Source organism: Leptopilina heterotoma, unplaced genomic scaffold, assembly GCF_015476425.1.
Source record: "Leptopilina heterotoma isolate Lh14 unplaced genomic scaffold, ASM1547642v1 Lhet_70, whole genome shotgun sequence".
Taxonomy (NCBI): Eukaryota; Metazoa; Arthropoda; class Insecta; order Hymenoptera; family Figitidae; genus Leptopilina; species Leptopilina heterotoma.
The window spans coordinates 1,411,767-1,436,264 of NW_025111162.1; the positions used below are offsets into that span (position 1 = coordinate 1,411,767).

Here is a 24,498-nt window from a genome sequence, read left to right on the forward strand (position 1 = left end):
TTTTTTACTTCATTATTTGGGTCCCCTGAAGAGATACCTGAAGGTATTTGCTAAATATCTTTAGTCAGATTTTTTATATTTGTTGTTAAAGCCAAAAACGCAAAAAGATTTTCGCCTGGGGCGAAAAGATAAATAATGGGTGGGGCGAAAAGTTAAATGTATTTTTACATGTTGTTAAAATTTATTTTTTATTTTTCGGTTTTTTGGGTTTATTTGTTTAAAAATGATTTATTTGACATTAGGCAAGTACTCTATCAAAAAACAAGACCGTTCACGTGAAATAAACCAAAATTTTTCTTTTTTTTTGAAATTTTATTTTTTTAACTTTATAACTGTTCTAATTCTTTTGTTAAATAAACACAGATCTTTTAATAACTAAATTACTTGTTTATGTATACTTTAACTTATCTACTACTTAACACCTATTTAGAAAATAGTTTTAGTAGGCTAAAAATAGAATTTACACGGAAAAAATAAGTTCAGCAGGTTTTACGAAACTAATTTCGCACTAGCGGATATTTAAGATTCCTAGACGAAGTTTTTCAAAAACCCAGAAACTTTCACTACTTTAAGCAGAACAATTGTCGAGAAACTGCAACCAGTGTTGTAATATATAAAACAAGCTTGAATGTAGAAATGTTTCGTATTTTCTGGTGAACATTTTATCAGAAAATGGTAAAAATGTTTCGTGCAATCTAAAAACGCGTGGTTTGAGTTTCCACTTCGCTGTCTATCGTGAATTCTCGAACACAAAGTTTCGTAAAATTCTATACGGGGTGTACCAAAAGTCGCGTTATAAATAGATATGTTGAAGCTTGTCTCGTCGCGTCGGTATTAACTTGTCTGCTGTATATAGAGATAATATGTGGAAGGAAAAAGAGAACTGCTTTACCTGCTGGTAACATTTGGATAATTGTTTTCTTTTACGTATTTCACATTTCATTGTTCCAAATTCGTAACATTTTTTATGTGCTTTTGTAATCCAAACTTTTAATTATTATTAATTTCTTTTAATTTACAGTCTAATAAATTTTATAGTTTATCATAATATTTACCGATGACAATATATATATATTAATTTCTCAAGTTTTAACTGTTATTACTTCAAATTTTAGACAATTTAATATAAACATTTTTTGAGTTTGAATTTAATTTTGAAAATTTTTTGTCAATTTATTTATAATTTAAAATTAAGAATAAAATTATTTTCTAAAAATTGAAAAATTTTATAGAGATTTTATAACTAATTATAATCAAAAAATGTTATTTTAAAAACCATAAAATATTTTGTATAACTTTTAAAAAAATGATTTTTTTAAAAATTAATATTCAGTATATTGACATTTCTCACAAGCGCAGTTTTAATCTCCTCAGTTAGTATATAAAGAAACTCAATTCTTTCATCTACAAGTGCGAGTTATATTGTATGTGCGTTGCGTCAGAATTCGTTTATATGTATGCGTATTTCCGTTAAGTTAGTGTCAGAATAAAATAAGCCAATCCAAGCGAACCATTGCGTTGTAGAGTGCAGTCACATGTGTCGAACCAATCATCTATCTCCTATAGAAGACGAGAAAAAATGGTCTTGAGAGCTCATTGGTACATTAAGAAATTCTTTTTTCTGCTTTATTCGTTTTTTTCTCCGTGAATATTTTTTTCCGTGGCGCATGCGCTTCAGGCTAAACATTTTACAAAACTCTTGAATTAGAACGTCCAACCGATCATTTGTGAATTCCATAGAATTTGTTTTGAGTTTTCGAGAAACGCAGTCATCATATATTACTATTGATTCTGTTTTATCTTATACTAAACTCCTCTCCGTATCCGCTATTCCAAAATTAGTTTCGTAAAATGTACTAAATTAATTTTTTCCGTGTAACATTTAGCCCCAACATGGGGCGAAAAGTTAAAAAAACCAAAATTTTCAAAAAAGGACAAAGCATGTATTTTATGCGAAAATGTCAGAAACTTTTTTATTGAAAGTTGTAGGGGACAAGTTGCCCTACAATATTGATATATAAATATTTGCATCTAAGCGGATTATATTGTCTAAAAAAATCATTTATGCAAAATTTAACTTTTCGCCCCAGTCTCCCCTATTACTAAAATTATTAACTTTTTTTTCTAAATTTCCTGTGGGGACAGGTAAAAATTTGACGTTTTCAGCCTTAAAACCGCTTATTTACGAAAAATTATAATATTAGATACAAAAGTAATTATTGGTTTTTGTTTCTAAACATATAAATAACCTTTTTACGTTGGAATTGTAAAAATATATGAAAACTATTTATTATTTTTCCATTGCAACATGAAAAAAATCAAGTTCTGCGCTACGCGGAGAATCACTCATATAGTCGTAGAAACTGTCACTTTTTCATCTATTAGAAAATATTAAAGAAAACACATAATTTACTAGAAAAACGTGAAAAAATTATTAGAATTTATTAAAAATGAATTATTTTATTATTATATATTGATATAAACAATTATTAATAAGAAATATCAAATAAAAAATTATTTTAAAGTTCATCTGTCAAATATCCTATTTTTGCAAATTTCATTTACTAAATATGAGAAAGAGAAATCGTTAACAGCATGTGACTGTTACAGAAATCAATGTTAATTTTTTCGACCACTTTTCTCTTAAAATATTAAATAAATTAAGCTAGTTTTTTGTGAATAACTCTAAAATATAATAAAGAAGAGCAGTGATGTGCAAAAGTTTTAATAATTCTAAAATAAATTATAAAAAATACTTTGAAATCGGAAAAGACGAGAAATTGATTAAAAGTGATTTTGAGAACTGATAGTTTTAAAGTTATTTTTTTAAAATTAATTTTAAAAATATTAAAACTTTTTCACATCACTGCCCTTCTTTATGATATTTTAAAGTTATTCACAAAAAACTAGCTTAATTTATTTACTTTTTTTTTTAGAGAAAAGTGGTCGAAAAAATTAACATTGAATTCTGTAACAATCACATGCTGTTAAATCAAATAAAAACTTATGAAATATAAAGTACTTGTGATTAGGGGAAAGGAGTACGAGATGATCCTTTTGAATTTTGGAGAGCCTATTAGCGCCACCTTTTAGGCAAATACGGTAATACGTTGCCAATGACATATCTATGAATCAGTTAAACTGTCATGACAACACGCGTCATTAAAAAAATTCTATTGGAAAAAATAAAAATTTCATACTTTTGATCTAAGGAAAGCTTAACTTTGGGCTTAGATAACTTTTGTTGTAGTAGCTGAAATTCCATGTTTCTTGTACTCACGGCTTCAGTATATCTTCAGCTAAGTGTTCTGATTGGTATTATGGAATAACAGAGCTCGTAGGTTTAGTAACGAACAAATTAAAAAATAGTGGCAATTGGGGAAAGATGATCCCTCAATGGGTGTACAAGATGATCCCCCCTGATTCCCATGTATTTCGTCTCACCTCAAAGTGAATTTTCTAGTATTAATAAAAAATTCAATTTTTTCGCTTATGTGTTTTTATTATGAAAACTAACTTATCTAAAATAAAAAGTTAACATCTACATCTATTTTATTAATTTTCTCGTTGTAGACAATGCCTCGTAATTATAAAATAAGAAAACGAATCGTGGTGAGTGGTCAAAAGCGTTTATGGCCTAAATAAAGCATATTTAATATTGATACCCAGTAAAAAAAATTCGATACACGGACCGCGCACGGAAAAAATAAATTCTGTAAGAATTCCTGAATTTGTTCCATAATTGAGGATTTGTGCAAAGTTCCAGAAATTTTTAGAAATTCAATGTAAGTATATCTGAATCGTTCCGAACTAATTACGAAACGGTTTTTGTGAGACTTTCAAAATCAGCATTGTAAATAAATTCCTGGAGAAATACAGGACTGGTCTATAATATTATCGAAATTTTGTCGTAGAAATTATATTTCTTCTAAAATAGTATTTACAAGCGTCTAATCAAGGAGAACTCCAGTTTAAATTTCATAATAATTCCCGAACTTCATCGAAAGAAAAGATGTGCCGACCCCGTTTCTCACAAGCGCTGAATAAAAGTAAAGTCTAGTATATAAGAGACTTCCCAGGTCCCTACAACCAGCGTGCGATTCAATGCGTCGTGTATTTGCGTTTATTTGTGTATAAATTATGTGTGCGTTAGAATATATGTAGGTAGCTATAAGTGTATTATGTATGTATGTATGTATGTGTGTGTATACTCCTCAACCAATCACAGTTCGCCTTGCTTGACGAATGTCGATCAAGTATATACGCGTATACACAACTTCTTTTTTTTATTTTCTTTGCTACGGAATTGTTCCGGAACTATATTGGATCCGCCTATTTGAATTTTTGAAAATCAATTTAAGATTTATAATCTCAAATAATAAAAAACATTTGGTTTAGTAAACTTAATTTGATTACAGAGTTTAGAAATCAAGTTAAAATAGGAACGCCATTTTCGCATTTTTTGCCGCTTCTGTCACCTACTCATGTGACGCCAATTGAAACGCCATGCCGCTGAAGTGGTTAAGACATGTGATTTTTTTAAAACTGAAGTTGGTTCAAAACGCTTAAACAAGAAAATCTAACTTCGTCCTTTAAAAAACACATGTATTAACCTGATAAAAATTGTAAAAAGTTTAAAGTTAATTAATTTGGAAAATAGCTTCGGGACCAAAGAAAATCTTTTTCCAGTGAGTGTATCTAGTGATCAATTAATTATTATTGCCCAATTTTCGTAATTTTTCATTTTTCTGGGCAGAAGTTATTTACATTTTAAAATCGTGAAAATAAGCAAAGTGCCAGTTTTAATTGCTTATTTTTTAACATTTGTGAAGAAAAAAGGAAGAAAGTGATAAAAAAATTAAAAGTTAATCACAAGTACTTTATATTTCATAAGTTTTTATTCGATTTAATGATTTCTCTTTCTCATATTTAGTGAATGAAATTTGCAAAAATACACGGAGAAAAATGGAGTTTGAAAAACTGGGAGTCAATATTGAAGAAACAGGACTCAGTCCACACTGTAAAAAAAAGGTTCTAAATTAGAGCTGATTTTGGTATTAAAAATAGAACCAAATTACGATTTAGTACCAAAATTCGTACTAAATTAGTACCTTTCTTTTTACAGTGCAGTAAAAGTACATTAATTCATTTCCATCAAGCATCTTAGGGTATTGCGTATAGTGTATAGAGGGCCTTAGTTCCAAATGTCACTGTAAAGAGCATTGAAACACAGGCGAAGATTGTAAGGCGCGCTGCAGTGTGCATAGTAGAGAAACTGGACTCAGTCCCCTACTTCGAAATTTTCACAATAAAAGAACGCAGGCGCGGAACCTGTCAAAAAAAATGGCCGACGCGACGCAAAACGAGTGTTTCCTTTTATTCACTTCGGCAATTTTATATAAAAAAAATTGGACAAGTGCGAGTTGTACTCGCACTGCAATGGCGGGTTCCGTACACAAATATTAAAACAATACTTGCAACATTTATCGGTAATTAGTAGAATTAAAATAAACAATTAAAAAAATATATTAAAATCATTTGATAAAAAAGAATAACTAAAAAAATTAAAGTATTGTATATATCTAATAAATGTAAACAATAATAAGCAGAGGAACTATAATTTTGAAAATTTTGTTCCTCTGCTTATTATTGTTTACAATATTAGATATACAATACTTTAATTTTTTTAGTTATTTCTTCTTATCAAATGATTTTAATATATTTTTTTAATTGTTTATTTTAATTCTACTAATTACCGATAAATGTTGCAAGTATTGTTTTAATATTTGTGTACGGAACCCGCCATTGCAGTGCGAGTACAACTCGCACTTGTACAATTTTTTTTTATTTTTAGTTAAGAAATTAAAGTCAGAAAACAATCTCTCATTTATTCTCTTAAAATTTCACTCTTCCTTAAAATATTTAATGCCACGTGTTTAAACTAAAAAAAATTAAAAAAATTTTTTTTTTTTTTGAAAAAAAAAATTAAAAAAATTTTTTTTTTAAAAAAGTTTCTTAAATAAATTTTTTGTCGTCAGACTGTAATAATACACCAGGATACCAATTTCCAGCTCATTAGGTCAAATAATGTAACAGTTAGGGAAAACAAATTTTTTTTTTAAATTTTTTGGTTTTTCCTTGACAACGCTATGGCCATCATTACATATCAAGTTCTCTATATTTTTCCTGTAATATTCGAGTAAAAATACACCAGCATGCAAAATTTCAGCTCTCCGTGTCGAATAGTTTAGAAGTTAAGGGAGGGGGAATGGTCACTTTTTATGCATTTTTGGCCAAAAATCTTGTTATTTCCTTGACAACGCTATGCCCATCACGTCCAATCACATTCGCTATATTTTTCCTGTAATCTACGAGTGAAAATACATATCTGGACCAAATTTGAGCTCTTTAGGTCAAATAGTTTAGCCGCTAGGGGGGGGGGGGACACGATTTGGCTACGGACAACAGAGTCTCACCAATAGGGTTCCGCCGATACACCGTAGGTGTACGGAACCCTAAAAACAATAACCAATCATTAAAAAAAAGAAAAATATGTTAAATGCACTCTTTATATATTCATATTCATTAATTCACAAGTTTTATTCTTCCAACATCTTCATACTTACAATTAACAACTAAACGCATCGGAAAATCTTACAATCATACGGGATTGAACACCTACCTCACCATACAACTAAATATACGCATAATTATAAATCGCACGCTTTTACATTAAGCCTCTCGGCTACGCAATCGATGGGGGAAATTTCCTATTTAAGAAACATCCCTTACCAATGAAATAAATTAGATCATGCGTGGATTTTACTTTGTAATTAATGTAAGTATGGATGTCAACAATATTCATAATATTGAATAAATAATATTGTCAACTAGTTTAAATTTGATAAGGTTATTAGAATTTAATAATAAATAAATAAAAAACATTAATTTTTTCTTAACCTTTTTCAAGTTTGACACTTCTCATGGTAAATTTGATTATTCTTTTTTTTCCATGAGAGAGAGAGAATAACTTGTGGTATCTACTTTATGTGCACGGCGTTTATTTTTCGAAAGAACTAGACTGAGTACTAGTTGTTCAATATTCGCTTCTATTATTGACTTGTGTGTTGTACACTGCCGCGTTCTTTTAACAATTAAATGAGAAAGTAATTTCTCATTCCAATTTTTTATACTTTTATTCCCTCTTAGACTATATAAACAGTCTTGTTTAAGCTGATGAATGGGATAACTTGTGTTGAGTCCCAAAGTGTTCAGCTATGAAACTTCTAATACTATAGTGTGTACCTAGCTGTCACATATTATTCTATTATTTATATTATTCAGTGTAGTACTCTACACTGACTGCATAAATCATTTTTCCATTTTTCTCCACACTAAAAAAAAAGTTTTACTTTCAGCCTCTTTTTGAGGCTGAATTTATGATTTAAACGGAGTCAGCCCCGTTAAACAAGGACAGACTTATGTGAAATACATGGGCTGAATTTAAGGTGTAAACGGAGTCAGACTTTTTTTTTCCTGTGTCCGTGTAGGTTATTTGACAGATGAACTTTAAAATATTTTTTTATTTAATATTTATTATTAATAATTGTTTCTATCAATTTATAATAATAAAATAATTCATTTTTAATAAATTCTAATAATTTTTTCAAGTTTTTCTAGTAAATTATGTGTTTTCTTTAATATTTTCTAATAGATGAAAAAGTGACAGTTTTTACGACTGTATACTTTAGATGCATATATTACAATAAATATAAAAAATATTTAAAAAATTCTTTTTGTTTGGTGATCCTAATATCTTTAAAATCATTCCTGCAAAATATTACAATTTTTTAAAATTAGTCGGCAACGACTTTAGTCGAAATATAATGGAATGACTCGAAATTAAAAGTTTCGTTTTGCAAAGGTAAAAATGTGTTCTTTATTGCTAAATTATTATTTTTAAACTGATAATTATCTATATTACGTTAACCGATTTAATAAATTACTTTGATAGTACTTTTTTAGTGTTTAATTAACAATTCTTGTAGAGTTCGGGGCTACCCGACACTTTTTTTCTAACTCATTTTAACCAAAAATATATTGTTTATTTTATGCCACTCTAAATGTTTATTTTTTGAAACCATGCGTCAAACGTGTTAATAACATCTTCTTCTTCTTCTTAAATGACTTTAGGCTTTGCCAACTGTCAGAACATACACTTAGAAGAATAAGAGTTAAGAATTAAAAGTTTCCATGAAATTGGTTAATGTGAACAAAAAAATGTCGTCAAACGCGATTCGGTAAACTATATAAATCTATGGCGGTTGATGAACACGTGTTGGGAGGTAAAGATGTGAATTAAATGTTTATACTATTACAAATATGAGTTTAAGTTAAAAAAAAAGTCTGTTTAGAATCATTTTCTCCGAATACTTGAAGTTAGACACTTTAAAAATACAAATAAGTCAAAATTAGAGAACTATAGACATTGTCAGGTGAATCCTCACTTAAATTAATGCTTGAGAACTGTACTTGGGAACGGTCAAAACCGAACTTCTTAATAACATCATTATGACTTTACAATCTCCTCAACATCATTACCATAAAGTAAGCACTGCCACTGCGCGCGGTTTGGAAGGGATAGTACCAGTCAGGTAGCAGTACGCTCTTTGGGCCGTTCACTGCTACCTGACTGGTATTATCTCTTGATTATTGTTGATTTGTTGGGTCCAAAGTTGGTGTGATAAGAAACGATTTCAAAGTTTTATTCGAGCTGTTTTGTTTTGGATTCAAATTAAAATCTTTGAAAATCTGTATTTTTCATACTTTTAATTAAGAATGTTATGAAACAAATTTTTTTTAAAAAGCTTAACGAAATTTTTTAAAATTATTTTAATGTAAATGTTTTTATTTTCTAATGTAAGTTTCATGGAAGAATTTCTGAATAATCGAAATTGAATCGTAAAATTAATTGATTAATAAAAATTTAATCGTAAAATTGAATTGTAAACAAATGAATTTGAAAATTCTGAAAAGAACTTTATCAAATTGATTTAAAGAATAATTTTATTTAAAAGTTGTAGGAAATAATAATTGAATTAAAATTATGAAAATAATTTTGAAAAAGTTAAATATTTATTTAAAAATGAAGTTATTGTTGTTTTCAAATAATTTTACAATTAAAGAAATTCGTAAATAAATGTAATAGAACAGTTTTTTGAGTATCTAATAATTTTTAGAGGGAATCAGAATATTCTTTTGGGTCATGGAAAAAGTCAAAATTTGGTCTGGAAATCAGGGAAAAGTTAAGGAAAAACAAAGTGAAGTTTTTGTGGCAACCCTGTTAAAAATCTTTTTTATACAATATTGAAATTCATTTCTACATAATCGAAATACTTGTTTTAAAAATAGCCAAGAAAGAAAGTGCTTTGGAGAGACAACTGAAAGAAGAGGAGAAAATTTTGGAGAGTGTAGCGGAAAATAAAGCCCTTATGGGAGTTGCGGAATTAGCTAAAGGTATTCAGTACGAGGATCCAATAAAAACAAGTTGGAAACCACCAAGAGCTGTGATATATTTGGGTGAAATTCGTCACGAGAGAATTCGTCAAAAGCTGAGGATTTTAGTCGAAGGCGAAGATGTACCGCCACCATTAAAAAGTTTCAAGGAAATGAAATTTCATCGTGGTATTTTAAATGGTTTGGAGCACAAAAGAATTATTAAACCAACTCCAATTCAAGTTCAAGGCATTCCAACAGTGTAATTAATTATAAATGTAAATTATCAAATTCTAACTATTATAAAAAAAATTTTCTTGTGATATTTTTCTTTTGTTTTTAGATTATCGGGTCGCGATATGATTGGAATAGCGTTTACAGGTAGTGGTAAAACTCTCGTATTTGTTCTTCCTCTCATTATGTTCTGTTTGGAACAAGAGACAGCTATACCTTTCGGAAGAAACGAAGGACCATACGGTATGAAATATTTTAATTATACTGCACAGAAAAAGTATCGGCACGTCAGATGTACAGGTTGTGTCAAATTTTCTTCTACATTTATTTTGCACGCCATCTGTGCCAGTTTGGCGTATCTGACGTGCATTATGTACGTCTGATATCTCGAAATGGCACCTCAGACGTGCAAAATGAAATGTACTGCGCTGTTGACACTGTCCTTGGCGCATCTAATGTCCCGGAATTTTTTCCGTGTGTGGATGAAGCAGTTTTCGTGCATGTCTTCGTAGTCGTCAATTTTTTCAGATTTCTTTTATAATAATGTGAATTCATTTTTCAAAATAGTTTAGCAGTTTACCTAAGCACATTTAAGTGAATAATTTTTTTTTATAATTGTTATTGTTAAATTAAAAATGGACGGTGATTAGGACATCTGCGATATTTTAAATTTGAATGCAAATATTAATATAAAAAGAAATTACTAATAGGAATAAAATTTAACATGAAAATAGTTATTACAGTCCTCGGATAAAATGACTTTCGATTTTTTACTACTTATTTTAATAAAATGTGCATTTTCCTACTATTTTCTACAGATTGCAACAAAATACATACCATTTTTTTTAGTTTAAAAAATACAACTTATTTTAATTTTCATTCATTTCAACAGAAATTTAAAAAATTTAGTTTTAAGTAGGGTAAACCAGACAGTAATCGGACACTTTTCAGTTTTGAATAGCTATAAAACCGTTTGAGATAAAAATATTTTGTTTGTTGCTAATCATTTCTAAGGTGATCATAAACAAATCTAAACTTTCGTAATAGAAAAAAAAATTTGTTGAACGGTTTTTGAAAGCTTTTTTAAGTAGCCGATTACTGTTGGATTCTTACTTGTTTATTTACTAATTTTTTTAACGAATAAATTTTTTTTTTCATAAACATGATTGGTTTAATAGTTTTGTGTGATCGTAAGGAACAACATCACATAAAAGAATTCGAAAAAAATATGAATTGCACTTTTAAAACAGTGTTAATTAAAAAGATTGCTTCAGGTGGCCGACTACTGTCAGATTCTTACTTTTTTTGTAAATTTTTTTATCGAATAAGAAATTTTTTTTTGTAAACATGATTGGTATACTAGTTTTATAGGAACATTAGGAGCAATTACACATGAAAGAAATTTTAATTGTAATTTTTAAACAGTATTCATTAAAAAGATTTTCTTAAGTGGCCGACTACTGTCTGGTTTACCCTACTTTTCAAAATATATTTTTGAGTTGGACTTTTTCGAATATATTTTTATGAATCTCAACAACAAGAAAGTTACAGAAAAATAAAAAAAATCTTATTCACTAGTGAAAAAATATCAAATTTCTAGAAATGATACAAAAATTATGCTTTTTTGTATCATTTCTAGAAATTTGATATTTTTTCACTAGTGAATAACAATTCTTGTTATAGAATTTTCTTTTTCATGTTAAAAACTATTTAAAAAACCAGTTAAGTTACAGTTCTAATTTTTATAAAAAATTTAATTTTTGTATTTAAATAATTCTCGAATAATATAAAAAAATTCTCGAATTCTCAAAGAGAAGAATTTTAGTAAAAATTCTAGAAAACAGTTGAATAAATATTTAAGAGTTATAGTAGAAAAAATAATTAAAATTAATTAAATTTCAAATGTTTTAAATTGTTAAAAAAAAGAATTTTGAATAATTTTTGGTAAAAATTCTAAAAATATACATTTTTGCAAATTTGGATTCAAATTTCTTTTTACATTTAGCTGAATTTTAAAATATACATCTATCTACATTTAATTAAAATATTTCCAAGTTATCAAAATTTTGTGAAGTTTTTGAGTGAAGTTATTTTTTTGAATAATTAAGTAGGGGAGGATGGGGCAAGGATAGTTATGTAAGACCTTTTCGGATCTAACCGCCAAACTTATTTGGCTATAATTTTGCTATACATTATGTTACTGTAGACTCAAATCCCTACGAGATACGAATGAAAAAGTAAAAAAAAAATTATAAATAATTATGAGGCAACCGGGTTAAGATTTAATTTAAAGTATAGAAATTATAAAAGGGGGTTCGACTTAACCGATAGCACACAAAAATGCGAGTAAAGTTTCCTCAGGTAGAACTGCCAAAAGTGATAAACAAGCCTTCTGTTGTTGAGCCAAATGAGAATGTCAAAATGGACTTACTTTATTTAATAATTTTAATAAACTCAACAAATATTACAAGCGCGGAAAACTATAAATGATCAACAATAGAACGCCTTGATGCAAGAACCAGACATAGCTCCGAGAAAAGAGTGGGGGGTTGTCCCCTGGCAATAAAATATTCAACTTCAAAATTTTTGAATTTTTAAATTTTATTCTTATAAAGAATAAAAAACTGCATCTTTTTTTCCTTTGAGAAAAAGTTGTAGAATTAATATTTTTTTAAATAAAATTAAAAAACTTGTTTTTTCTCAAACGAATTTTTAATTAAAATTTCATCTTCAACTCGCTGCCAAATCTACAATTTTGCATATTTTTCAATCAAATTTGGAATGGACACACTTTATATTATCCTTTTTGAGCATATATGTTTTAAAAATTTATATGTTTGTTTATAAACAAACTAAAAAATATTTATTAGCCAATGGTAAAATTTTAACACCATAATCTTTGAACGCTTCGTTTATCGAGGAAATTTTGAGCAAATGAAAACTTCCAGTGAAGAAGTTGTTCAAAATAGTATAAAAAAGTTTTCTGGAAATTATTAAATTATCAAAATTGATAGAAAAAATTCTAACAACGTTTAACTTTTCTCGCGCGGCGGACTCTAACGAAACGAATTTCTATATCTGGCGGAGCAAGCCAGGACTGTCTTTTCATTTCACAGCTTAGAATAATGAAAATAATTAATATTTATTATTTTAATAATATTTTTTAACGCTAATATAATAATTTATTTATTCTTATATTGAGTGATATGAAAAAATATTGTTTTCCGAAAAAAGCATATTAATGTTTTGTTTTCATTATTCTAAGCTGTGAAATGAAAAGACAGTCCTGGCTTGCTCCGCCAGATATAGAAATTCGTTTCGTGAGAGTCCGCCGCGCGAGAAAAGTTAAACGTTGTTAGAATTTTTTCTATCAATTTTGATAATTTAATAATTTCCAGAAAACTTTTTTATACTATTTTGAACAACTTTTTCACTGGAAGTTTTCATTTGCCCAAAATTTCCTCGATAAACGAAGCGTTCAAAGATTATGGTGTTAAAATTTTACCATTGGCTAATAAATATTTTTTAGTTTGTTTATAAACAAACATTTATTTATTTATTTATTTATTAATATACGTTCCTAGGGCTAATAAGCCCATAAAGGAACAGTTAGCATTTTACAATTTTTGTATAACATACATAGGAGTATATATAAAAAAAAGAGAAGTAAAATAAAACATTAGAAACTTAGATGAGTAGTAGAACCTAATAGCAATTATATATAATTGTAGTGCTTAAAGAAATACACCACGACATTAATATCAATTCAAACAATCGTGATATAAGCCAAAACATTGCAGCAGGTAGTCTATAAATTTTTAAAACATATATGCTCAAAAAGGATAATATAAAGTGTGTCCATTCCAAATTTGATTGAAAAATATGCAAAATTGTAGATTTGGCAGCGAGTTGAAGATGAAATTTTAATTAAAAATTCGTTTGAGAAAAAACAAGTTTTTTAATTTTATTTAAAAGAATATTAATTCTACAACTTTTTCTCAAAGGAAAAAAGATGCAGTTTTTTATTCTTTATAAGAATAAAATTTAAAAATTCAAAAATTTTAAAGTTGAATATTTTATTGCCAGGGGACAACCCCCCACTCTTTTCTCGGAGCTATGTCTGGTTCTTGCATCAAGGCGTTCATATATATATCACGTAATGTGTTAAGGCCAACGCAGAATAGATCTGTAACCGGAACCGCAATCGTAAGCGTAACCGTAAGAATGAGTTAGAGAAGGATAAACAATATACCTATCCTTCTTTAACTCATTCTTACGGTAACGCTTACGATTGCGGTTCCGGTTACAGATCTATTCTGCGTTGGCCTTTATGATCAGACGCTAGTCTCTCTCTGGCGCTAATTTCGCCCAGCGAGCAACATGTGCTTTTGTCGTCTGCTAGGCGCGAATTATGCGCCATTTACAACTTTTCATTTGAAAAGTCGCGCTAATAGTAATAATATAAAAAGTAAAATATAATTGATTAGAAAAGACCACTGGGAATGACATTTTATAAAATAAAAGTAAATTTTGTGAGAGCAATCGTTACAATTAATAAAAGTTATTATAAGAAATTATTTGTCTTCAATTTAGAAATGTCATAGATGATTCTTGGTATTGTAACAACCGACATTAACTTTGTGCAGTTGTTACAATTTACACGCTGTCATTTGTTAGACTATAAGAATTACTTGTAGACATTAACGTGTAATTTTTTTCTTAGAAAATGCAGGCCGTCAAACTAGGACCAAAAAAATTCAAAAAATTTGGAACATTCTTATTAACAGAAAAGTAATTTTTAAAATTCAAATGTATTTTTTTAATTAAATTTTCTTAAAAAATATACACCATATGGTGTTTTATATATTTTCTAGAATTGTTTTTAGTACAGAAAAATTGTTCCAAATTTTTTGAATTTTTTTGGTCCTAGTTTGACGGCCTGCATTTTTTAAGAAAAAAATTACACGTTAATGCCTATAAGTAATTCTTATAGTATAACAAATAGCCTTTAAAATAAGCCTAAGATCATTAAAAAGCGTGCATTATTTTAGAAGTTATTCAAATTTTTGTAAAACATTGAAAATGACGATTTTTTAAAAATATCTAAATGAATTATTGGCCAAATGACTTCTGAAATATCTTGTTCTTTTCAAAATTTAATCATCTATCAAAAAATGAACAGAAAAAAATTTTAGTTTCAATAAATTTTATGTTTTAAAACGTTTTTCATTCGCCTGAAAATGGGTGGTCTCTCAATTTTGACCGGTAGTGTATGTGACCATTATGGTGACAGATTGCCCTCAAATTTTTACTATCATCTTTTGGTGTTAAGACGCGAATATACCATGAATTACGCGATTTTTGAGCAAGCCGTCTAATCATAACAGCAACCCAGTAATAAGGGGTGAATTATAGTGAATTGGCACTTTTATGCTTGTAATGATAAGGTTTTTATTTGCTGGGAATTCGCTCGCCGGATGGAGTCCGGGTTCCCTTAAATATTAATTAAATAAATAATTAACCATCGTTATTGGCGTGAAGCGCCATCTATGAATTGATTTGCTGTAATTTCGAGGAGAGGTGTAATCAATAATGAGACATTTAATTAAACCTTCGAAAGATAAATATATTGTAACAAAATAAAGAATAAAAGGTTTAACAAAATTAACAAAGTAAAAATGAAATGAGAATAAAATAAATGTAAAATAACAAAATAATATCGAAGCCTAAAAAATTAAGAATATAAAACAGAACTAAAATATAAAATAATAAATCGTAGTAAAAGAATAACAATAAAATAAGAAAATAATAATAATAACAAAATGTCTCGCCTCGTGACGCTTTACCCCGAAGTGACTTCCCCCTGACCTGCAGGTTTTACACCCAAGTTCTCTCGCCTGAAAATAAAATAAAAGAAACCATTGCTTAGCTAATCTCAAGATATTGAATTTCCCTACGCGGAACTATTCTAGAATTCGCCCCATTGCCCAACGTGACAAACGCGACTAGTACGTGCACTCTGAGGGAGTGGCCTGACTGGTAACCGAGTGACCAACTCCAATGTCGGTACGCTGCCGACATTCTTGCTTGACGCGCAGGGGTTGCATAAAGAAACTCAACGGACGACTTCTTATCCAGGGTGCTCCCTGAGGGAAGAAATCGTCTCCGTCGCTTAGCCTCAGGTGTAATAAGTGCTCCTATATACACCTGGGGGGCAGAGTTTCAGGTTGCAGGTGTCACCCTCTACCGCGAGGTCCTCTCGTGAGAGCTCCCGCAGGGAGGTCCAAATGGTAGAGTGCATTGGTCTCCGCATCTTCTCGTGAGAGCTCCCACAGGGAAGTCGCAGAGACCAGGTCGAGAGAATGAAGGTGTTCACCTTAGCATGGGTGCTCCCATAACCAGGTGTACTTAACCTTTCTCATCGATAGCTTCACCAAGAGCCCCTGGAGTGAAGGTATCGATGTATTTAGGAGGAGTGAGTTCGAAGCTCCTTGCCCGAAGTGCTCCTCGAGGCGTCGAGCCGCGAACTGAAAATTGAGAATCGTGCTCGTGCAACGAGAGATATAGAAAGACGGCTGCCGAGAGAGCGGTGACGGTGCGGGAAGGGGAGTCAGCGACGCAAGGCTTGTGCGCGTACGTGTCTCTCCTTCACGCTACCGAGTGCACTGGTACCGCTGCATTTTCAATGCGCGTACGCTATCGTTACATGCTCTTAAATTCCAAACCAATTCCGTTTTTGTCCGCAATCTTAATGAATTCCTTTTCTATTGTTAAATTGATAATTTCTATCCAATTCAATTCTCTGTAACCACGTGACCAGAATTTGAAACCCCTTTCATGCCCTTTAAAGAATTCAATGTTAATTAAAAAGAATAAACTTCACAACAAATGATTCCTTTAAACGGCAATAAAGTGAATTCAGACTCCGGTCACCTGGTTACAGTGAATTGAATTAGATAGAAATTATCAACTTAACAATAGAAAAGGAATTCATTAAGATTGCGGACAAAAAAGGAATTGGTTTGGAATTTAAGGGCATAAAAGTACCAATCCACTTTAATTCACCTTTTATTATTGAGAACTAACTATCCTTGCCCTATCCTCCCCTACTCCAAGAACTTTTCAAAATTATTAAAAGTAATTAATTTAGAGGAAAATTTAAGTTAAAAATTCCCTCCGCCGCTGGTTGTCCACTGCCGAACATCATTGATGTCTTTGATGTGCTGGGAGAAGCGGGTCCACTGCCAAACATAATTGATTTCTTTGATGTGCTGGAAGAAGTGGTCCCGCTGCCAGACACGACTGGCATCATGGATTGTACGGCCCTGCCAACTATTTACACGTGCTTTGCTTAGTCGCTCTGTACTTTTTCTGTTTTTACATTGATTTATTGAATTGTTCTTTGCTAGAGTGATATTGTTGGTTGCAAAGAAGTTTACTTCTTAAATTTTAAAATAAATAGTGATCATTTGTCAATTTAAACTTAAAAACTGCGTGTAAACTCCAATCCATTGTGCAACATGGTCGTGTGTATTGAATGCAATCAAGTGGTGGTCCGTAGCTCTGCAGACTATTTAAACTGTGCTAAGTGCAAGTCATTTTCGCATCGGGAGTGCTTAAATTTGTCAAAAGTTGATATTGACAAACTTAAAAATGTTAAAAAGCCATGGTTTTGTGTATCTTGTGCTGGTTCGACCGGTGCTGACGCCTCTCGTCCTAGAACATCAGTAACTAGCAATCCTGACGATAAAGAAGATATTTCAACGGCGAATTTGACTCCATTGGCCCCTGCTATTGAGACTCTTATTCAAAATGTGGGATATATGGAGACATATATATATATCAAATTATATACTCTTCCCACTAATCGATATTATTATAAATTATTAACTCCAATATTAATACGTTTTATCACATGTGATTATTTATTACATATTACATCAATTAGTCATTTACACATTGCACAAATACTACAATAAAAACACGACCTATCGATTACAAGTCCAAAGACAATCTAAACTCTCTCAACTCTTTAACACTACGATGCATGAGTAGAGTGAGAGAGAAACGTTAGAAAATGTGTGACAGAGACAAACTCCCCACAAAAAAACTGTTGATGCTGCTTTGCAGAGGATGGCTAATGCATCTGCCCAGCAAGTAAAATCGTTGTTTGATGAATTCGAGAAACGTCAGAATGCATTTCATATTTTGTTGGAAGTTACCTTGAACGAGGTTAAAGAAGAGCTGAGATTTAATTCGAGTAAAATTTCTAACATTGAAACTTCCTTTGAGTTTGCCCATGGTGAAGTTGAACATATCAAGAAGCAAGTTACTGATATTAAAGTTGATAATAATAAGCTGTTATTGGAGTGTAATGACCTTACATCGAAATTGTCAATCTTTGAACGCAAAATTAATGTTTTAGAGCAAGCTGCCAAACTTGATAGCCTGAAAATTTTTGGCATACCTGTTGTTGCGAATGAAGATCTCCCTGAAATAATTAATAACATTGCCGTTAAATTGAATGTGCGTTTTACCAAAGATGACCTTGCTACAGTATATCGTTTGCGTATGGTTTCTGACAACGATAGGCCACCTGTGATAGTTGTGAGGTTTGCGAGTCAACTAGTTAGAGACAAGTTTATCGATCAGCGGAAAGAATGTCGCAGTTTTTCGACGTCTGACCTTGGCTGGTCTGTAGACAAACAGTCTGCGATTTATCTTAAGGAGTCCCTTACCCGTCTCAATAGGCAGATTCATAGTGCTGCTCTCAACATACGCAGAAACAAGAAAATTAAATACCTCTGGATTTCCAAGGGTAAAATTTTTTATAGAAAGGATGATGGTACTCTACGTATCTTACTTACATCGCTCAATGATTTAGACAATTTGTCTTAGCAATCATTGTCTTGGATCCTAACTACTTCAGTTACAACATGGATAATTCTTCAGGAGATTGTTATTATTAGTATTAAAAGAGTTTATTAAAGTGTATCGCAATGTTTTTATTCTTTATTACAAAGTTCTAAAATGATCAGGGTAATTTATTTTGGTATCAAAATTCCAGTGTTTGTAAACACAACTTATATACTGGCATATTTCTTTGTCTGATTATCTACTGTAAGTACATTTAATTTTTTCTTTCATAAATAGAATTTATATTTTAAAGCTTAAAAGAGATTATTAATATTTGTCATGTCAATGCGTAGTCTCTGCGTGCTCATTTCATAGAATTCAAAGAGTTTTTTAATTCAGGTTACTATCAGATAATTGCGGTCTCTGAGACCTGGCTGTCATCTAATGTTGCTAATAATTTTGTTAGTCTGGATAATTATGTACTATTTCGCCAAGATAGAGAAAATCGTAGAGGTGGAGGTGTGTGTTTATATGTACATAAAGATTTTAATTGTTCGTTGATTTGTGTGAGCTCTGAGAGATCTTTCCCTAAGATTCCCTACTGCTGAATTTTTATTTATTAAAGTAAATTTGATAACGCTTTAGTGGGAGTTGTTTATAAGCCTCCAAATGCGTCGTTTGGTACTGAATTAGAATTTTAGATTTTTTCATTAATACAATATTTCAATAACATTATTATCATGGGTGATTTTAATTGTAATTTAAATATCCCTTCTTCAATCACCTCTTATTTAACATCATTATTTTATTCAGCTGGAATGTCTATTGTCCCTCATAGCTCAACGCACCATGTGAAAACCTCTAGTACGAGAATAGATATAATGTTTGTCGATGATCTTGATAAAATTCAAGCTGTTAATCAACATGCTGTACCTTTTTTTTCTAGTCACGATTTAATTAGTATTAGGGTCAAACCATTTTATTTCAACTAAAGTGGTCGCCGACTAATTTTAAAAAATTGTAATATTCTACAGGAATGATACTGATGTTACTATAATCACAAAATAAAAAGATTTTTTAAAAATAATTGTATATCTTTTGTAAAATATAAATTTTAAATATTAGAAATACTGAAAACTGTCAATTTTCGGCCAGTAGAAAATAATTCAAAAGAATTACATTTCAGTACAAAAATATAATAAAAATTATTGGAATTTGTTTCGAATGTCTAAATTTATTATTATAAATTGATATAAGCATTTAAAAATATAAAATAATAAATAAAATATTATTCCAAAGTTCATCATTAAATTAACCTATTTTTGGGATTTTTATTAACAAATAATGAAGAAATGGGATTATAAAATTAGGTAAAAACTTACGGAATATTAAGAATTTGTGATGAACTTTCAGTTTTGGATAAAAGTTTTCTTCCATTTTCTCAAAAAATAAAAAATATGTGTAAAATAAAATTGCTACTTTGCCCATTTTCACGATTTTCAAGTGTGTTTAACTTCTACGGAGAAAATCGAAAAAATATGGGATTTTCATAAATAATTAAATTATCACTAGTTAAACACACACTATGATTTTCACTTTGGTCCCGGGCCTAGTTTAAAAATTATAAATTTTTTAAAAATAGTATATTTTTAAGGATTAATGAATGTAATTTTTATAAAGTTGAAGTTAGATTAGCATTGACAATAATAATAAACCAACTTCAATTTTATAAAAATTACATTCATTAACCCTTAAAAATATACTATTTTTAAAAAATTTATAATTTTTAAACTAGGCCCGGGACCAAAGTGAAAATCATAGTGTGTGTTTAATTAGTGATAATTTAATTATTTATGAAAATTACATATTTTTCCGATTTTCTCCAGAGAAGTTAAACACACTTGAAAATCGTGAAAATGGGCAAAGTAGCAATTTTATTTTACACATATTTTTTATTTTTCGAGAAAATAGAAGAAAACTTTTATCCAAAACTGAAAGTTCATCACAAATTCTTAATATTCCGTAAGTTTTTACCTAATTTTATAATCCCATTTCCTCATTATTTGTTAATAAAAATCCCAAAAATAGGTTAATTTAATGATGAACTTTGGAATAATATTTTATTTATTATTTTATATTTTTAAATGCTTATATCAATTTATAATAATAAATTTAGACATTCGAAACAAATTCCAATAATTTTTATTATATTTTTGTACTGAAATGTATTTCTTTTGAATTATTTTCTACTGGCCGAAAATTGACAGTTTTCAGCATTTCTAATATTTAAAATTCATATTTTACAAAAGATATAAAATTATTTTTAAAAAATCTTTTTATTTTGTGATTAAAGTAACATCAGTATTATTCCTGTAAAATATTACAATTTTTTAAAATAAGTCGGCGACCACTTTAGTTGAAATAAAATGGTTTGACCCATTAAATTTAAATTCTTCGGCGGCCAACACCGTATTGTACATCAGTCAAATCTAGTTCGTAACTTGCGTAACATACCTGAAAACGAATTCTTAACTCAATTGGCCAGCTATGACTGGCCCAGTATTTACTTAGAATCAGACATTAATGTTAAGGTTTATAAATTAACTTCTCATATTACTTCAGCCTTCGACGTGTTTGCACCCCTGCACTTATCAAATACAAGACGTAGTATTTCTCCGTGGATGAATGAGGAAATAAAAATCCTCATTAAGGAACGTAATAAACTAAACAAAATTGCTAAGCGTACTGGTAATCAGTATGATCAATCTAAATTTAAAAAACTTAGAAACCTAGTAAAAACAAAAATTCGAGACTCTTATAATAAATACAATTTTAACGTAATTAGAAATAAAAGTAAAATAGATGATATTTGGAGAATTTTTAAAAATTTTAATCTTATTGCAAATAAAAAAGCGTCAAATGACTACTCTTTTCAGGCTCATGAACTTTTGGACGTATTTTCTAGCACAACTATTTTAACTCCTACCCATATAACTATTCCTGTTAATAATGACTACAACAAGTTTAATGAAAATAAGTTCTTTTTCAATGATATTTCACTCGATGTTATGCTTGAGAGTATTAAGCAGATAACAACTAATGATATGGGGCCTGATAACATTAATATTAAAATGATTCAACTGTCTCTTCCTATAATATTCCCTGTCCTATTGCATATATATAATTATTCCCTACAGACTGGTTTTTCCCTGATATTTGGAGGATGAGCAATGCCAGACCTGTTCCTAAGATAACTAATTGAAAAAACCATCCGATCTGAGACCGATTTCAATAATTTCTGCCCTATCTAAACCATTAGAACGCCTCGCCTGTAAACAAATAACATCATATTTAAATAAAAATAAATTATTTGAATCACTGCAATCTGGTTTCCGTCAAATGCATAGTACATGTGCATCTGCTTTAAAATTTACATCTGATATCATACTTGCTATGGATGCTAGATACATTACTGTTGCGATTTTTTTTTACTTTTCAAAGGCGTTCTCCCTCTGTGGACTATTAACTACTGATTAATAAACTTGCTTCATTCAATATGTCCAACTCTGTATGTCGTTGGTTTGTGTCTTACCTTAGGTTTAGATCACAAAGAGTTATTGACGGAAATAGCAACATTTCGAATTAAGACCAACTTAAGTGTGGTGTTCCACAGGGCGCATCACTTTCTTCTCTACTGTTTAACTTATTTATTTCTGATCTCGGTAGCGATTTTAAATTCTGTAAATTTCATAAATATGCTGATGATTTTAAACTTTATCTTTCTGGTCCTTTATCTGATATTGCAAACTTGCTTAAAAATATTCAATACGACATTAAAATTTTTGAACAGTGGGCAGTAAGGAATGGCTTGCGTCTTAATCCTATTAAGACGAAGGTGATAATCTTATCTGCTACTAACTTTTCATTGGATTTCTTATCATCTCTCCCTCCTTTACTGGTTGAAGGAACTCCCATTTTATTGGGCAAGACTCTCAAGGATCTTGGTCTGACATTGGATCGTACTCTGTCATGGAGGGCCCATGTCTTTGGCATTTCGCGCAAGACATACATGGTTCTTTAGCAATTAATTAGGAATAGGGATTCTCTCCCTACTCCAACCCGGTTACTTCTTGTCAGGTCATTGATTCTGCCCTTCTTTGATTATTGTTGTGTGGCTTATGACGATATCTCGGGAGAGCTGAATAATAAACTTGAAAGAGCCTTAAATGCTTGTATTCGTTTTGTATATAATCTACCGAAGAATAAACATATTACTGAATTCAAAATTAAATCTGGACTTTTGACTGTTGCTATTAGGAGACAGTTTTTTATTGAAAACCTACTTTATAATATTTTTCAACATAAAACTCCAAGTTATCTGCTTGATCTTTTTGAGTTGAGGGTAATTGATGATGTAGTTTTTAATAACCTTCGTGATAGAAAATCCGTCCTTAAAATACCGTTTCATAGGACTTGTAAAATGTAGGGGTCATTCACAGTCAGAGGATCTTGACTGTGGAACAAAATACCACAAACAATAAGAGATGCGTCAAAACATTTTATAAAAAAAAATTTTTTTTTGAGTTGTTGTTTAAAACTAATGATACTTTATTCAACGTCACTTACTGGTAAAAATATTTTCAATATTTGCCTTGATTTATATATATATATATATATATGGGCAATTCCACGTGAGATTTCAGTCGACCTCTTAAAATCGGCCAAAAATATTTTTTTTCTATTCTGTATTGAAAAAAACAGATACGTATTTTTTTATTATTTTTTGGAGGCCAAATTTTTGAGTTATGAATTTTCAAAATTTTCGTTTTTTAAATGTAGGTATATTTTTAATGTCAGATAACTCAAAAAATATTGCTTCCTTTCATTTTTTAACAGGAGAAAAAAAGGTTTGTTTTTCTCTCTACTTTTGAATAATCATAAAAAAATTTTTTTTTTTATTTTTTATTAAAAAAATAAAAAAAATGTATAAACAAATTAATTTTTTTTAACTTTGGGTATGATAAATTTTTAATTTTCTTTTTTTAAAACATACCTGGAAATGATAAGAAGGTTTTGCAAAATGTTTCAGAGTGGGCCTGACAAGTTTGATGGGTCCAAAAAAATAATTAAGCTGTCCGTGCAGGTCGCATGCACGCGGCACAATGGGATTTTTTACAATTTATTATTAAAAATTGTTTAGTGCCTACAAATTTAATAATAATCAAAATCCAATAAAATTTGTAGGCTCTAGACAATTTTTAATAGTAAATTGTAAAAAAATCCCATTATGCTGCGTGCGAGCGACCTGCACGGGCAACTTAATTATTTTTTTAAACCTATCAAACTTGTCAGGCCCACTCTGAAACTTTTTGCAAAACATTCTTATCATTTCCAGGTATGTTTAAAAAAAAGAAAATTAAAAATGTATTATACCCAAAGTTAAAAAAAATTAATTTGTTTATAAATTTTTTTTATTCTTTTAATAAAAAATGAAAAAAAAAATTTTTGTTATGATTATTTAAAAGTAGAGAGAAAAACAAAACTTTTTTTCTCCTGTCAAAAAATGAAAAGAAGTAATATTTTTTGAGTTATCTGACATTAAAAATATACCTACATTTAAAAAACGAAAATTTTGAAAATTCATAACTCAAAAATTTGGCCTCCAAAAAAATAATAAAAAAATACGTATCTGTTTTTTTCAATACAGAATAGAAAAAAAATATTTTTGGCCGATTTTAAGAGGTCGACTAAAATCTCACGTGTAATTGCCCAATATATATATATATATAATTTTTTTATTACTTTTAGTTCTGTTAATTCTTGATAATTGCGACAATATCATTTATTACTACTCATAGGCATGGTTGGCTGTGACTGATTTAATTGTTATATTGAAGATAGAATAATTTTTTT

The 24,498-nt window shown here is 29.7% G+C and overlaps 1 protein-coding gene across 1 annotated transcript in view; it reads left to right on the plus strand.

Moving 5' to 3' along the window:
• Positions 1–24,498, plus strand: part of LOC122510573 (ATP-dependent RNA helicase abstrakt) — a 276,756-nt gene that overhangs the window by 49,823 nt on the left and 202,435 nt on the right. Inside the window, exons 3-4 of the mRNA XM_043625335.1 lie at positions 9,412–9,757; positions 9,839–9,972. Of these exons, the coding sequence (XP_043481270.1) occupies positions 9,412–9,757; positions 9,839–9,972 (480 nt within the window). The remainder of the gene's footprint in view (positions 1–9,411; positions 9,758–9,838; positions 9,973–24,498) is intronic.